Source organism: Rutilus rutilus (genome assembly GCF_951802725.1).
Source record: "Rutilus rutilus genome assembly, chromosome: 22".
NCBI lineage: Eukaryota > Metazoa > Chordata > Actinopteri > Cypriniformes > Leuciscidae > Rutilus > Rutilus rutilus.
In genome coordinates, this window is record NC_140227.1 from 6,205,309 (window position 1) to 6,223,019 (window position 17,711).

Genomic DNA, 17,711 nt, shown 5'->3' on the forward strand with positions numbered 1-17,711 from the left:
ACATGTTAATTAATTTTCCTCATACTTATGTGTTATTCCACTATAACACGTGTGGCCAACACTAGTCGCTCACAGATTTAATATCCTGCCCTGTTGGTGCTGTTGTCATGAATCGTCCTCATACTGGAATAAGTGCCTATTTTAAGACGTTTTAGTAAATTCCAATTATTTTGAAACTTTGAACATGTATTGTTACATCAAGTTGCAACAATGGTGTCATATAAAATTATATAATAAATTGCTGAGATGCATCTGTTTTGAAAGAGGTCTCTTGATCAGTTAGTTTGTTGTATGAACAGATTCATTATAATGTTACAAAACAATGATTTGTTTTTTGGGTCACTTTAGTTTAGGGTCCAAATCTCACTATGAACTATGGCTTTTGTCTCAAACTCCTAATTACTGCTTATTATTAATAGTTAGTAAGGTAAAGTTTAGGTACTGTGTAGGATTAAGGGATGTAGAATCTGGCCATGCAGAATAAGGCATTAATATGTGCTTTATAAGTATTAATAAACAGCCATTATCCTGGTAATATGCATGCTTATAAGCAACTAGTTAATCGTGAGATTTGGAGAATGTGTTGGTTTTTTGTACAGAAAAATAAAAAATATATTCCCCATGAAGTACATTTGAAATGTTTTTTGTGTGTGTGTGTTTGTTTTTTATAGCACGCAAAATACTTAAAAAAAATTTTTTTGGGGTAGGTTTTTCTCCTTGGAATGTGGATGATGTGTGGAACTGAAGTATTACAGGATAGCTAAGAGGATTTCGCGTGACCGTTAACAGCCTGTTGGTGGTGTTTGGTCTTAATGAAGGAATACATGCACTTGTCGCCTCCCATAAAACGATATGTTGCAACGTTAGCGTCCCAGGGGAGCAACCTAAAGAAAAGACACAACATAGAACGATTAATGCAAATGCTTGAGTTTTGTGTACGCTATCTCTCTTAATCCAAGTCTAAGCAAACTGGACTTTGCCAGGCTGTGTTTAGGACAGTGGAGATGCTTACGCCCGTGAGAGGAATGCGAAGTACATTACACGGGGGATGCAGACCATCTTCTGGTCAGCCAGAATGGCCTTCATTGACTCCTGAACACAGTATAGAGGATCCAGGGGTGGAATCAGGCCTTGGAGTTCCTTCCTGTGAATGAAGACACCCTAGCGTGAACATTAGAAGATTGTTTCTGTTGCGCAACAAGACGGACAGACATCCATTGTGCTGTAGAGGAATAGTTTTAAAGGTATAGCAATCAAAAATCAAAAATTCATTGTGAACTCATCCTCATGTTGTTCCACTTCCAAAGCCATTTTTTCTTCTTCTGTGGAATATAAAAATCTTTTGAAGACTGTTCGTACAGCTCATTTCCAAAGCAAGCATATGGTGATCACTGGCTCCCAAAACGACAAAAACGCATCATATTCAGATGTGAAGGCACGTTGCATTAGGTTTGGTGTTGTGCTATTTATGTGTTTATAGTTTTAAGTTAACTAATAATTTGAATTAGCTTTTATTTTTATATCGCCAGTTTTCTTTTTCATTTCAGTTAAATATTTTGTAATTTTGCTGTTTTTGTCGTTTTTGCTTTTTTAAATATTACTATTTTGTTACTAGTAATTACTATTACTAGTTTTAGTTATTTCCGATAAGTCATTTTAGTGCTTCAAAGTTGTTAATAGTTACTTTTAATAAATTATAATAAACCTGGTTTGACATCAAACACCATGTCCATTTGCTGTTGGCCGTATTAGGTGGCCTTAACTACAATGTACTTAACCATTTGATACAATAAATATGTACATGTACATTTAAAGGTAAACTATGTAACTTTTGGCCCTCTAGCGGTTAAAAACAAAACTGCATGCATTTTGTGGAAGAACATTGTTTTGGTTGTGCTTTGGCATTTTTTTATTGTTTTTCTTTGAGTTTTAGTGATTTATTTCCCGGTTTCTCACCTGATTTGGCATCCAGCAAACATGCCGGTGTTGACGATGTACGGGCAGATCAGGGAGGTTTTCACCCCATCCACACCTTCCTCTGTTAACAAACTATGAGTCAGGGATTCATGGAAACCTACAGCTCCAAATTTACTAGCACAATAGTCCTAAAACAGGAAAGAGAACACGAGCAGTCAGTCAAAAAGCTTTCAATGTCATTGAAGGGTTGCAGACACAACAGTTTTACAACCTTTACAAACTGTATATTTGTTTAACTTACCTCTACACAAGCAGTACTGAACAGACCAAGAGTGCTTGCAACAGTAACAATATGTCCGTGGTTCTGGGCTTTCATCTGTGGCAGAAAGGCTTTTGTCATCTGTCAAAGCAAGAAAACAGTGTGTTTAGCCTTGTGAAAAAGAAGTGGACTTAATTATATTGAATGTGCACTTGTAGATTTATTCAAATCTTAAAGGGGTCATATAATGGTACATGCACTTTTACAAGTTGATTGTACTGAAATGTGTTGTGGCAGTGCCTGTACACAACCATCATAAAATGATAAAAATCCATCCGGTGTTTTTTTTTTTTTTTTTATCTCCTTATGTTTTCCCCTCTCTCAAATCAAGCCGTTCGACCTAGTGACGTCACACGGTCGGACGCCCCTCCCACGATTGTTGATTGACAGCAGCGTTTCAACACAGACCCGCCCTCGCTCGTGAGCGAGCTGTCATAGTCTGCGCGGTCATTGTTGATACGCTGGAGCACTGTCTATGAGCAGAATGGCGTCTAAGCGATTGTGGTGTTCTGTTCTTGGGTGTAATAAGGTGCACAGCAGTCATTTTGATGTTCCTAAATCTGAACCGCTGAAGACACAGTGGCTGAGTTTTGTTTTCAAAGGGAATATTCCCCACGATCAACAGCAATGCTTTCATGTTTGCGCAAATCATTTCACACACCAGACTGCTTTAGAAACGAGGACAGTATAAAGCTGGTTTTGCTAAGAAGCTGCTCCTGAAAAAAGGATCGGTACCAACTATTCGTGTTCCTGCTGCACCTCCAGAAGAAGAAGTGAGTGTAACGTTTTATTAACCTTTATGTTAATCTTTATATTAATCTTTGCAAATCGCTTGCTGCACTCTTCACGATGAATGCGGCTAAGGTTTACACTCAGGGTACATTACGACATGTTTTCTATGTACGACGTTCTCAATATAATTCATAATCCCACGTTTATAATGAACAACGTGTTATGGTTATTGTGTTATTATTACAAACGGTGTACACACAGAACAGAGGGGCGGGGTGAGCAAAGCTCATCATTTAAAGACACATGCACTTAAGCGGCGTGCTGAAAACAGAGCTGTTTTTGACCAGGTAAAATTAGTGTTTTCTTACAATACTAATGAGAATTTTTAATTAAAGTATATTACAAACTTTAGACCCTAAAGAATCATATTAGCTTGTACAAAAATGGCATTATATGACCCCTTTAAAAACTTCTTTTTTTTTAAACACTGCACTTGCAGATAGTCTAACTATTTAAAGGTCACTATGTGATAATGTTGATTGAAAAGTTTTACTTTAAAGTACATTTTAATAATGTTGTGTTGTGCTTAAAAGAAGTACACTTATTTTCATGTGTGGACTAACATAGTAAAGTGCTTGATTATAATTTTAACTTCAGTGTGTTGTTTGTTAGTGAGTAGGTTCAAATATTTTAAATGTACTAAATTGCAACTTCATCATTACAATTGTGTATTACGCATGTCCATGATTAATTAATTTGATGGTTGTGTTTTGCGATTGGTGGATCTCATGTGAGTGACAGGTTGCCCCGCCCTCAAGCCAGTAAACACATCATCAGTGAAGAGAAGAGATGTTGCTGCAAGAGGGAGGAGAAGTTATTTTGATTTCATGGTGACTTTAAATTTGATCAAACTGAATTGTAAGACTTTTTAAGGACCCTTGGAGACCCTGGTAATTCTTTTTTTAACAGTTATTCACACGATTTGAGCTGAATGTTTCTCAAGGTGCTGTTGGAGGTAATACGGTCTGCATGCTGCCTGGTGTTAAAACAGCGACGTACATAACAGCTGCGGGACTTACTGTGCACTTCGACATTTAAGATCTTCAAAAAATGTAGAGCCACCAGACCCTGAGTTTTATTGGGTCAATGACTACACATAATGATGTCCACAATAAAAATTTAAAAAAGAAAGAAATATCGTTTTAAAAATTTAGAGAAACAGTTTTCAGCGTCGTGTCATGTGATGTAAACATCAAGTAATATATATATATATATATATATATATATATATATATATACATAGTCAAACCAAAATTTATTCAGACACCTTCAACATTTCTCACATTATCACAGTTTATTCGTTATAGTTTAGAAAATGGTAATAAAATATGACAAGAACTATACAGTATAGTTTCACCAAATCACATTTTACAACATGATCTAGCCTTCTAGGTCCAATTAAAACATCTTAATCGACTTACTGACCTTGACGTCATGAAGGTCCTCTGATATCACTTCCTGTTTTATGTTGTTTTCTGTAGGTCTCTATGTTGGTCACTCAAATGTTTGTTTTTTGTTTTTTATATATATATATATATATATATATATATATATATATATTAACAAGCAGTGAAGCAGTTTAGTTACATTTTTTGTTGTAACATAAAATAAAAGATTGTGCCAAACTACACCTCTAAAGCTGCACACATATACTGTTGTTTGCTGGATTTTCATTTCATTTGGAAGCGATACATTCAGTAATTTCACATTAAGTCAAAACGTGTCCTGCAGCGCAAATTTCGCAATGGATCACAAATTGACCTTTTATGTGACCGCACACCGTCTTTATGATATTCTGGTCTTGGGTCCCTCCTTCAGTGTAAGTATATAGAACATACTTACACTGAACAATTCGTAAGTTGCATTTCTTCAAAACTTAATAATAACAAACTTCTCTAAAGGCTACACATTTGATGTATAATTCATGCTCATGGGGTGAGTTTTGCAACTAAAAATAGGGTTAAAGGTGTGTTCAAATGCCTCAGGAAGCATCGTTTCGTATGATTGACCGTTTATATAATAACACTTATGCAGAGTTCTGAGCTGCTGTCATGATTAGTGACTTGATAATCTGGTTCATAATGTCCTGTTCCTCATTGTACATGTGATTTATGGTCATATGCACAATAAGCCATTTTTTTTAACCTTTTAAATCAAGCAGATTACAGTCACTGCACTTTTCCACTCCAGCTTTAGACTGCAATTCAATATCTGTATGGAAACATTGCGCACAGTCACCATCAGATGTGGTGGCAATGAATGCAGTCTGTCACTCAGACGAGGCGCTCAATCCTCCGGGACATCAATCTTCCTGGAGAGTTCTCAAACACACCTGAACCCGCTGTATAAGTTTACTTGAAAATTACTGACAGCCCTTACTTTGGTGGTTCCATAGTTCACTCTAAAAAGACACTCAGGAGACCTGTTACCACAACTTCAATCAATTCTAGAAAGTATACTGATTTAATTAAGCCTTTTAAGTTCCAAATATTATTTTGATGTTGACATAATAATGTTGGTCATTACATCAACTTTATATTGTATTTTAAACTTCCTGTGTTAATTGAAAAAAAAAAAAAAAAGTAAATATGTTGTACTTACTTAATGGAATTGTCTTGATAACTGAAAATTTGGCAGTGGATTTCTAGTTGCCAGCATGCTTTGCTAAGCTGAATAAATGTGTTTTTTAGAACAGTGCTGTTATGTTTGACATTTAAAGGAGCTTCTGTTGACATTTCTGTGCTGAAGAGGTTGTAGGTGGCTTCATAAACATTACATTGATCAAATGAGAAATAATTGTGCTAATGCCATACAAGTAATATGACTTGTTCTTTAAATGGCCGTGCTATATGAGTAACATTTAGAGTGTGCTAGCTGGCAATTTGAACTGAAATAGATCAGATTAATGAATCCCATTAGAGTTAGTTCACCCACAAATGAAAATATGAAGCTTCAAAAAGTTCATAAAGAGATTGTAAAACTAATCCATATGAATTGAGCGGTTTAATCCAAATTTTGATAAACAATTTATCTTGCTTGACATGCAAGAACAATGAGGTTCATTTTAATGTTACGCAGCACGTTTGAGCTTCTGCAAGAACCAATGAGGTTCATTCTTGTGTTATGAAGCACATTTGAGCTTCTGCAAGAACCAATGAGGTTCATTCTCGTGTTACACAGCACGTTTGAGCTTCTGCAAGAACCAATCAGGTTAATTCTCGTGTTACGCAGCACATTTGAGCTTCAGCAAGAACCAATGAGGTTCATTCTTGAGCGTCAAGCAAGTTCGGTTTTCTGTTTAGGTTCGCTGATCAATGTATGTTAATAAAAGCCTAAATTAAATCTGTTCATCTTATAAAGTGACCTGAATCTCTTCAGAAAATGTGGACTCCTTTGGTTAAACCGAGGTCCTGATTCTCTGTGGTCATTAAAAATCACAGGATATCCTTTGAAAAAAGAACAGGCATCCTGGCCAAATGTGCCCCTTCCATGTAAAGTGCTTTGAGTGCACAGAAAAACGATATATAAATGTAACGGATTATTATTATTAAACCTAAATTCTTATGGATTAGTTTTACGATCTCTTAACTTTTTATGAAGCGTCAAAGTGGTAGCTGTGTAGCTATCAATGGAGGAACAGAAATCGCACCGATTTTATTAAAAAGATCTTCATTTGTGTTCCAAATTTTTGAACAAAATGAGGGTGAGTAAATGATGACAGAATTTTTATTTTTGGGCGAACTATCCCTTTAATTATGTTTAAAGTAGTTGAAACAACTTAACTGAGTAATCAAATGAAAAATGTGTTTATGCTGCTACAAATTGCATTTCTAACTTAATTGTAGTTTGTGAACATAATTGCATAATAACATGACATTTGTTTTTAGAATGTAAAATCTCTATTACTATAGAAATTATAATACTTTGTTTTATACCCTGCTACAGAATAATTACCATATTAATATAGCCCTACCATGTTATAGCTACAGAAAGGAATTACATTCTAATACAATGGTTCATATCTAAAAACAACACTTGCAAAAATATATATATGATATGGTTTTGGACAGTACAACGTTTACATTACAAATACTATGGTAATTTGTTTTCAGTCCTATCAAAGTACCACAAATAGGCACTTAATGAATATTATAGTGGTGTCATGTCCAAAATACATAGCACTACCGTGGTACTATTTGAGCACCCCTGATTTAGAAGGTCTTACCCAGAACAGCGCGTGGCAGTTGACCAGAAGGGTCCTCTCCAGCAGTTCATCCGGGCACTCCAGCAGCCGCCGCCCCGCAACGACCCCAGCGTTGTTGACCAATATGTTGACGTCGCCCACCTCCTCCCGCACGCGGTCAGCGGTCTGATAGATGCTCTCGCGCTTGGACAGATCCACTGTGTACGCGTGCGCTTTGCGGCCAAGTTCCCTCACTAGCCTGGCCGTGTGCTCGTTGGCTTCAGTGTTGCAGTCCCACAGCACCAGCTCGGCCTCTTCTCTGGCGAACTCCAGCGCGAAGAGCCGCCCGAGGCCTCCGCCAGCGCCCGTGATCAGACACACCTCCCCGGACACTGACTTCAGACGCGGACGGAGAACAGTGCGAACCACCGCATGGAGGATGGTGTATGTCAGGTTCAAGAGCATCAACACTAGATCTATTATCACTATCATGTTTCCTTTTATTAAAACAATGACATTCAAATGAACACTACTTCTCCAAGCTCCTGTTGAGCAGATCCTGTAGGCTATGTGACTTGTGCCTGTGGTTTATATAATCTCTGCTGGATTAACTACTGGATTTAAGAGCACCACCAATTGAGATCCTGCTCTGCTCTTTGTTATTCATATAAAGAGACATTGCTTATTTGTTTGATTAATTAAATCAGCCCATCATTTTCTCAACCTCACCTTTACCCATCTGACTCAGAAAATTCAGAATAGAATTGAAACACTTTCGTTGTGAAAACTTAAAATTCTAAAGCTTTCCAGATTTATGTAAATATCAAGATCCTTTTCTTTCTTTCTTTCTTTCTTTCTTTCTTTCTTTCTTTCTTTCTTTCTTTCTTTCTTTCTTTCTTTCTTTCTTTCTTTCTTTCTTTCAGGTCTTTACTATTTTTATTCATATACAGTGAGGAAAATAAGTATTTGAACACCCTGCTATTTTGCAAGTTCTCCCACTTGGAAATCATGGAGGGGTCTGAAATTGTCATCGTAGGTGCATGTCCACTGCGAGAGACATAATCTAAAAAAAAAAAAAATCCAGAAATCACAATATATGATTTTTTAACTATTTATTTGTATGATACAGCTGCAAATAAGTATTTGAACACCTGTCTATCAGCTAGAATTCTGACCCTCAAAGACCTGTTAGTCTGCCTTTAAAACGTCCACCTCCACTCCATTTATTATCCTAAATTAGATGCACCTGTTTGAGGTCGTTAGCTGCATAAAGACACCTGTCCACCCCATACAATCAGTAAGAATCCAACTACTAACATGGCCAAGACCAAAGAGCTGTCCAAAGACACTAGAGACAAAATTGTACACCTCCACAAGGCTGGAAAGGGCTACGGGGAAATTGCCAAGCAGCTTGGTGAAAAAAGGTCCACTGTTGGAGCAATCATTAGAAAATGGAAGAAGCTAAACATGACTGTCAATCTCCCTCGGACTGGGGCTCCATGCAAGATCTCACCTCGTGGGGTCTCAATGATCCTAAGAAAGGTGAGAAATCAGCCCAGAACTACACGGGAGGAGCTGGTCAATGACCTGAAAAGAGCTGGGACCACCGTTTCCAAGGTTACTGTTGGTAATACACTAAGACGTCATGGTTTGAAATCATGCATGGCACGGAAGGTTCCCCTGCTTAAACCAGCACACGTCAAGGTCCGTCTTAAGTTTGCCAATGACCATTTGGATGATCCAGAGGAGTCATGGGAGAAAGTCATGTGGTCAGATGAGACCAAAATAGAACTTTTTGGTCATAATTCCACTAAACGTGTTTGGAGGAAGAAGAATGATGAGTACCATCCCAAGAACACCATCCCTACTGTGAAGCATGGGGGTGGTAGCATCATGCTTTGGGGGTGTTTTTCTGCACATGGGACAGGGCGACTGCACTGTATTAAGGAGAGGATGACCGGGGCCATGTATTGCGAGATTTTGGGGAACAACCTCCTTCCCTCAGTTAGAGCATTGAAGATGGGTCGAGGCTGGGTCTTCCAACATGACAATGACCCGAAGCACACAGCCAGGATAACCAAGGAGTGGCTCTGTAAGAAGCATATCAAGGTTCTGGCGTGGCCTAGCCAGTCTCCAGACCTAAACCCAATAGAGAATCTTTGGAGGGAGCTCAAACTCCGTGTTTCTCAGCGACAGCCCAGAAACCTGACTTATCTACTAGAGAAGATCTGTGTGGAGGAGTGGGCCAAAATCCCTCCTGCAGTGTGTGCAAACCTGGTGAAAAACTACAGGAAACGTTTGACCTCTGTAATTGCAAACAAAGGCTACTGTACCAAATATTAACATTGATTTTCTCAGGTGTTCAAATACTTATTTGCAGCTGTATCATACAAATAAATAGTTAAAAAATCATACATTGTGATTTCTGGATTTTTTTTTTTTTTTTGATTATGTCTCTCACAGTGGACATGCATCTACGATGACAATTTCAGACCCCTCCATGATTTCCAAGTGGGAGAACTTGCAAAATAGCAGGGTGTTCAAATACTTATTTTCCTCACTGTATGTTAATTCCCTGCAGTCTAAATTTGTTGTGCTACATTTTAATATCTATTTATAATATCAGTAATATAAGTATGTACATAAGTATAACAGTAACAGGGAAAATATCTTTGTTTCTTGGGGACCTTATGAAAGAGCACAGGGACATTTATGCAGTCTGGAGATCAATAAGCTGCCCGGAAAACTGAATCTCTATAGTCATTGGACTATAGAGTAAATTCATATGTATGGGAAAGGCACTGTGCCAGACGATGACAGAAGCCCCTGACCCAGCTGTAAGCTGACTGCCAGAAGGAACATAGTGGTTGTAAGCACGATGGGTGGTGGAAACAGTTTCAGCAAACATCCCAGTGTGTTTTAATGCAAAACAGTTGAAGTTAAAGAAAAAGTTTAAGAAAAACAGTTAAGGAAATATCCAAAACAATAACCAAATGATATAATGAGTCCATATAATTCAGAACTATTGTGCACACCAAAGTGCACATGAAAAACATTTCAGAATATAATTTTATATATTCCGCAACATGTACAGTGTAACACACTAACACTGTGAGAAATTAAATAAATATCACATTTGTTTAGAGCTTTCTTTTATACAAATAACTAGTCAAGCTGATACCAAACAGGAGATGGCAAAAGTCAGAATTACTAAACACAGAAAAATACAAACGAAAAATAAAAACATTCTCATGTTGCCATTCTAAATGTGTGAAACTTGATCTGAAGGCGAGAGTGATTGACACCAACAGTGAACAGATCCTCAGTCAGAACGAGTGTTCATGGCTGTGTTTGGGGCGTCTGATGTCCACGTAAGGAATAATTGACGACAGGCCGTTGAATTATTAGAAAAATAATGCACACCCCTGCTGAAAAATCCATCTTAAACCAGCCTAAGATGGTCAGGCTGGTTTTGGCTGGTCTCCCAGCCTGGTCATAGCTGGTTTATGAGGCTGGTTTTAGAGGGGTTTTGAACACTTTTTTAGCTGGTCAGGCTGGTCTTAGCTGGTCAGCCTGGCTGGTCTTAGCTGGTCATTGTTGGGCTTAGCTGGTTTTAGCTGGTCAGGCTGGTTTTAGCTGGTCAGGCTGGTCTTAGCTGGTCATCGTTGGGCTTAGCTGGTCAGGCTGGTCTTAGCTGGTCAGCCTGGCTGGTCTTAGCTGGTTTTAGCTGGTCAGGCTGGTCTTAGCTGGTTTTAGCTGGTCAGGCTGGTCTTAGCTGGTCATTGTTGGGCTTAGCTGGTTTTAGCTGGTCAGGCTGGTCTTAGCTGGTCATCGTTGGGCTTAGCTGGATTTAGCTGGTCAGGCTGGTCTTAGCTGGTCAGCCTGGCTGGTCTTAGCTGGTTTTAGCTGGTCAGGCTGGTCTTAGCTGGTTTTAGCTGGTCAGGCTGGTCTTAGCTGGTCATTGTTGGGCTTAGCTGGTCAGGCTGGCTGACTCTATGTCTTCTCTATTTTTCCTGCCACTGGGTGTTGTGACAAATAATGTAAACAATTCCCAGTATACTTAAAATAATCTTCAGGAGCACAGGCAACCATTCAAACAAATTCCTTTTATTTGATATTGCAGCCCCTTAAAACAACCCATTGATATGCTAACAGTAATGTACAAAATTATTAATTGAAATGATTAAAATGCTAAAAACTATAATAGTACTACAGGAGAACAATAACAGAATTATAGAGATACATTTTACATTACATTTTTCTTTTCTTTTTTTATGACATCTTGTATTTTTTGGGATATGTAATACCCCACTTGCTTCTCCCGCTTCTCTCTCTCCTTTTTCGGGTTCTTTTTGTTTGAGCCAGTCACTGAAGCAGACTTGAAAGATAAATAATTTAGATTATTAATTTGTCACTTTTCAACTAGTAAAACTTAGAAAGGTAATCAACTAATGTAAAACCCTTTTACTAAATTGGTTATGGCTACATAAAGTATATGAATGAATGAATGAATGAATAAAATGAAATAACAGATTACCTCTCAAAACTTGCAGCTTGGAGGGTGTCAGGGGAGGCTTTGCAGAGTGTTTATTCGTGGGACACTCCTTTCCTGACACACTTCTGCTCTTTAAAGTGTTTGTCCCCCACAGTGCCACAGCCCTTTAACATAGAGAGAATCTTTTGTAGATAAATTGATCTTCTACCATGCCGCTTCTCTGATCCAAACTTGGTTTCCTATGTGAATCTTCAAGACAAAACATAAATGAGCTTCAATTGTATAATTTTTTTTTTTTTAAACGTCCATGGCATATGCATTTTGATTCTTTATATGTAGCCTAAGTAATGTAGTAAAGTAATAATGTCAAATAACTTGTTTGCATTTTAATTTCATTTTATTTATTATTATTATTTGTAAGGCAATGGATGTTTTGGTAAAACTTCACAATACATATGTTATTGCATTAACTAACATGAACTAACAGAGAGAAAAACTTATGTTAATGTTATTTAATAAAATATGTGAGTTCATGTTAGGTCACACACACACATACATATATATATATATACACACACACATACAGTAGTCAACATTTGAAGTGGATCAAAAAAACCTTTCATCAGAGTTATGAATTTTGAACAATACCAGTTCTTGTCTTGTCAACTTTGATGATCTACTTCAAATGTTGACTACTGTATATATGCCTATATATATATATATATATATATGTGTGTGTGTATGTGTGTTAATCATGGTTTCATTTAAAGGTACAATATGTAAGAATTTTGTATCAAAATATCTAAAAAACACTTGCAAAGTGTTATATATTTCTTTCATATATTTCTTTCATAAATATATCTTTATATATTTCCACTATCCTAAATGTTTCCAAGAATTAGTAAATTCAGAGAAATTCACAAATATAAAAAAGTGCCCGTCTCTGATCACTTGTCGCCTGTCAATGACATAATATCCCCGGTATCCCTGGTTTCCGCTTGTACTGCCATGGCGACAGACGTAGTGCGTCTAGCGGCACGCTGTTGTTGTTTCATTCAAACGTTATGGATTATGGCAAGCAGACTTTGGGACAAAAGGAGAACTAAAACGAGGATCAATATCAGCGTGGCGTTTTCGAGATGCCGAGAGCTCACTTGGACTTGACAGAGTTTCACGAGTCACGACTTGATAGGGACGCCGCTCTTGCATGTCGGCCTACTTTATTAGACAGGTGAGAAAATGTACATAAAACAAATCAGATTTTAGAATATGGTAAGTATGATATTCTAATGTTGATCTAGCTTACTGCTAGTCTTATATAGCAAACAAACGAACACATAGAATAACATTACAACTTTCAACACACTCAAATGCTGTTTAGCTAGTGTGATAGTGTTAGACCAAGCGGCAACCTCCCTCTCTCTCTCTTGAAACCAACACGGAAGTGAACTAAACGGCAATTCATCAACTGGCCGCTTGAGGCTGGCTGCAAAAGTGAGTCAAATCTGCATCTCCCCCATGTTAAAATGCCCAACTTTACAGCAGAAAAAAACAGCAGGTCTTCAGAAACCTACGGGTGACGTCACGGACACTACGTCCATATTTTTTTAGAGTCTATGCATTATACCAAGTGAAACAGCGCTGTTACCTCACAAGTTTAATTCGTCAAATAAACTGACCTGTGTAAATAGTAATTCAGCACTTGCGGGTAGTTCGGTAGAGTTAAATGTCCTTATTCCTTTATATCTGCGGGACTTGTGTGTAGCGCTGATATCTGTCTCTCATTAGCACTCGTGCCCTGCTTCATACCACAGTCATGTTAAAAAAACATGAATGCTTTCACTCATCCATAAACATTATTAGATCCATCAGCATGACAGCAAGTCCCATCATTCCGCTTATCACTGCTTTATCAACCTATGCCTTTAAGTTATTGTAAGCGGTTAGGGACTCTTAGCGGCGAAAAAAATTACATATTGTAGCTTTAAAACAGACTTAAAACTCAAAACTGGTTTCACTGGAACTCTTCAGGTTTAACCCAGTGTGTCTCTGTGTGTAATAGGAAAGATGATCAAACTTTCATGACAGAGGTCAAGATTTTGGAGGCTCTGCTCGAGAAAGAAAGAGACACCAGCACCAGCACCGTCCAAATGAAAGAGCACTTCATCTTCCGCAAACATCTCTGCATCACCTTCGAGCTTCTGGAGTGAATGAGAGTATAGATTTTAGCCGTTTCTAAAAAAAATGTAAATACTAAACCATTGTTACATGTAGCAGAAACTCAGATCTTAATCAGTTTCTAAAGGAAATTGTGTGTTTTTATCTCTGCATAGATCAAACCTGAATGAGATTCTGAGGGTGCTTTCACACTAGCACTTTTGGTGCGCACCCGGGTTCGAATGACGTCATAGTTCGGTTCGTTTGGATGATGTGAACGCTGTTTTCCGAACTCGGAGAGGCGGTATTAACATTAAGTGACATGGCATCTGACGCACAGAAGCCAATGGCACATGTCACTATGCGCATTGGCACATCCGGTGGCACATCCGGTCTTCATTGGCATGTGCCAGTGGATAGTGGCATGTGTCACTGACATTATTGGCATGTGCCACTGACATCGCGACACACGGACACTGACATGACACCTCACTGACACCGAGTCGCGGAACATGTCACCGTGTTGCGACACCTCCAGTAGTGACTGACAGATTAATCGAACACCTATAGCCAACTGACGTAATTGTGCCACAAAATCCTAAATAAATAGCCTAATTTTGTGATATTTAATATCAATTAAACGAATTAAAGTGCTTTAATATTTTAATAAAAACGTGTTATTTGTGTCACGTCTGTATTTGATTGGTATGTGTCACTGAATGTTTTGTGTAATTAAATCTATCATGGGTCACTAAGAATAACGCATTAACAGTCGCGTTACTGTAAACCTTTATTTTTGCGTGATGCTGCACAGACGCACGCCAGTGTCAGTATAAGTGAGTGTAACACTGGCCAGCGCAAGATTCTCATCTGTGGCTTAAATATTTCAAGTCCTTCCAAAAAGTGTAAAAAAAAAGAATTATTAAAAATCATATGTTTGTTAGGCTATGTATCAAACTAAGTGCAAAAAAAGTGCTCAGTGCAACAAACGTTCGGTCGCGCAGGACCTTCCTCAGTAACCTACCTTTAATATTTAAAAAATAATTGTATGGAATTATTCAATAAATAAAATACATTTTTGTTCTACAAATTAACGATGTGCATATGGTACACAATCTACATTATACTCCGGCAGACAGCTGCAGGTGTCACTACTGGAGGTGCCACAACATAAAGAGACATGTCAGTTTTAGTGACACAGGCCAACTGGCATGTGCCAGTGGATATTGGCATGTGTCACTAAAACGTGAGATGTGCCAATGGATTGTGTTATATGCCACTTGCATAACAATTTGCTTTATGCTGTCAAAAAATATGATTTATAACATCGCTAAGTTAATGTGTAGCCTACAACATACATAATTCGATACAATTATTTTGAAATATTAAAGCCACAGATGAGAATCTTGCGCTGGCCAGTGTTACACTCACTCTACTGACACCTACTGGCGTGTCGCGTGTGTCTGTGCAGCATCACGCAAAAATAAAGGTTTACAGTAACGGACGCGACTGTTAATACGTTGTAGTGACCCATGATTGATTTATTTCGTGTCTTTCCTAGAATGGGCAGTTTGTGACTTTCCGAGATAAACAACATAAAGTAGCACTCCTATTACAAAACATTCAGTGACACATACCAATCAAATACAGACGTGACACAAATAACACGTTTATTAAAATATTAATGCACTTTAATTCGTTTAATTGATATTTTAAATATCACAAAATTAGGCTATTGCTATAGGTGTTCGATTAATCTGTCAGTCACTACTGGAGGTGTCGCAACACGGTGACATGTTCCGCGACTCGGTGTCAGTGAGGTGTCATGTCAGTGTCAGTGTGTCGCGATGTCAGTGGCACATGCCAATAATGTCAGTGACACATGCCACTATCCACTGGCACATGCCAATGAAGACCGGATGTGCCACCGGATGTGCCAATGCGCATAGTGACATGTGCCATTGGCTTCTGTGCGTCAGATGCCATGTCACTTAATGTTAAAACTGCTACTGGGAACTCGGGTGCGCACCCGCGAACCGTACTCGAGTCCGCTTAAAAAGGTGGTCTGGGGTACGGTTCATGTGAACTCGGGTACGATTCGCTGCTGATATGAACGCAATCGTACCAAATCGCGGAAGTGAACCGCTATTGATGACGTATAATGTGGTGCGTGCCTGCGTGCGTGTGTGTTTAACAACTGTAAAAGGGTCTATACGCTTACCTTGACGAAAACAGGGATTGACGCATGCAAGCAGAGAGATGATTTCTGCTTGCCTCCACAAAAATTGTCTTCGGCGGACATCCCGCTGTCTTTGGAACGGTTTTAATACTTTTGCGGCAGACAGACGCAAGTGTGTTTCTGTATATTTTCTTTGAAAACAAAACCAAAGGTTAAAAAAAAGAAAAAGAAATGTGAAGCGAGCAATTCTATCCATTTTGACGCCTTTTCATAGCAGTTACCAAGCAACACGAGTACGCGCCAGCTGCAGCTTAATGATGCAAGCGTACCACGGTTCGGATGCAAATAATATAATGTGAACACAGTCCATCGGGGGCAGGGGGAGGGGGGAGCAATCGAACTCGGGTTCGGAACAGACAATCGAACCAAGTGTGAAAGCACCCTTAAACAGCGACACTTCCAGGGCTTTCCAAGAAGCTGATCTATCATTATGCCAGCTCAGTGCTTAAGTGCCTGCAGGTGCTTCACGATGAGAAGATCATACATGCTGATCTCAAGCCTGTAAGTTAACAAGCACTCAACATCCTTTTAATTTTACATTGTCATAAGTATTCAGTTTTAATTTTTTTGTCTTTGGTGAGCTCAAAACACACAGATGATGTGATTTTTCCAGTTTTTAGTCTGTGTCATTTGTGCTGAACTGGTATTGTGTGTTTTGTTCTATTAAAGCTGGTAAGTGGAAACACAAGACAGTAGCCAAATCCTCAGCCATCAGACACCCCAAATGTAGACCTCTGGCCAGTATTCAGGGAGCCACCGATCATGCCTTTTGGGATTTTGTGCGGCGCTGCCTGACGTATGTTCAGTTTGATTACTATATGAGAGATTTGTGTATTTTTATGTTGAATGTAAATGTACTGACCATGTATTACTAACCTTTCCAGTTGGGACCCCAAGATGCACATGACATCACAGGACTCATGACCATCTGCGGCATGAGCCAAAGGACAGCACTGCAGAACCACCTTTACCCAACCCCAGGTCTGGTCCATTGAGAAAAGGAGGACACACAAGGCCTTCTGTGAGGAAAGGCTGGCACACCTCCGAAACGTGTGCAATCCCATGAAAATATCAAGCCCTCAGTGAAGCACCCACCATTAAGTGGTGACATTCACCCTGGGTTAGAAGTAAGGAAGCATTATAATAAAAACATATATAATGCTTTATTATGTACTGTTTTACACCCAAAGCACTCTAAAATCATATCAGGAGTCTCTCCTCACCCACCAGCAGTGTGCAGCATCCACCTGGATGACCTTGTCCACCTAGTCCAAACTACAGTTTTCAGGGCAGAATAATGATCTCCTGATTACTGATGATAGGCTGGTGTTATACAATCTGCTGAAGCATTTGACATACCCGAACGAGCACCACAGCTTCGCTTTAAGCACTTTTGTACTCTTTCATGAGTTTCTCATTCTGAGAGGTAACTCAACTTAGTATGGATGTCTTAAGGGTAATATCTGTTAAAGTCAGGAAAAGCACCAGACTCCATGTTGATGTTATCATGGAGATGATGCTCTGTCAGAAGATCATGAAGAAGTTTAGTGGTACAGCCTCTCAAATGGCAGGCTATATTCAACACTTACAAGTGGACCCATTTGGTGTC

At 38.7% G+C, this 17,711-nt stretch overlaps 1 protein-coding gene across 1 annotated transcript; it reads right to left on the reverse strand.

Annotated features, from left to right (window-relative positions):
- Nucleotides 1-259: 259 nt before the first annotated feature.
- LOC311282374 (retinol dehydrogenase 10-like) lies at nt 260-7,778 on the reverse strand. The gene is made up of 5 exons (XM_084396093.1): nt 7,254-7,778; nt 2,219-2,317; nt 1,957-2,105; nt 1,013-1,144; nt 260-884 (listed from the first exon to the last, which is right to left on the reverse strand). The coding sequence occupies exons 1-5, from the start codon at nt 7,701-7,703 to the stop codon at nt 761-763; spliced, it is 954 nt and encodes a 317-aa protein (XP_084252219.1). The 5' UTR covers nt 7,704-7,778; the 3' UTR covers nt 260-760.
- Between the last annotated feature and the right edge of the window lie 9,933 nt (nt 7,779-17,711).

Excerpts from the sequence above, each read along its gene's own strand:
- LOC311282374 (XM_084396093.1), bottom strand. The coding sequence starts at position 7,703 with ATGATAGTGATAATAGATCTAGTGTTGATGCTCTTGAACCTGACATAC. Across the intron at positions 2,318-7,253 it reads ACTGCCACGCGCTGTTCTGG|ATGACAAAAGCCTTTCTGCC; the intron begins GTAAGACCTTCT and ends TTGCTTTGACAG. Across the intron at positions 2,106-2,218 it reads TCAGTACTGCTTGTGTAGAG|GACTATTGTGCTAGTAAATT; the intron begins GTAAGTTAAACA and ends TTCCTGTTTTAG.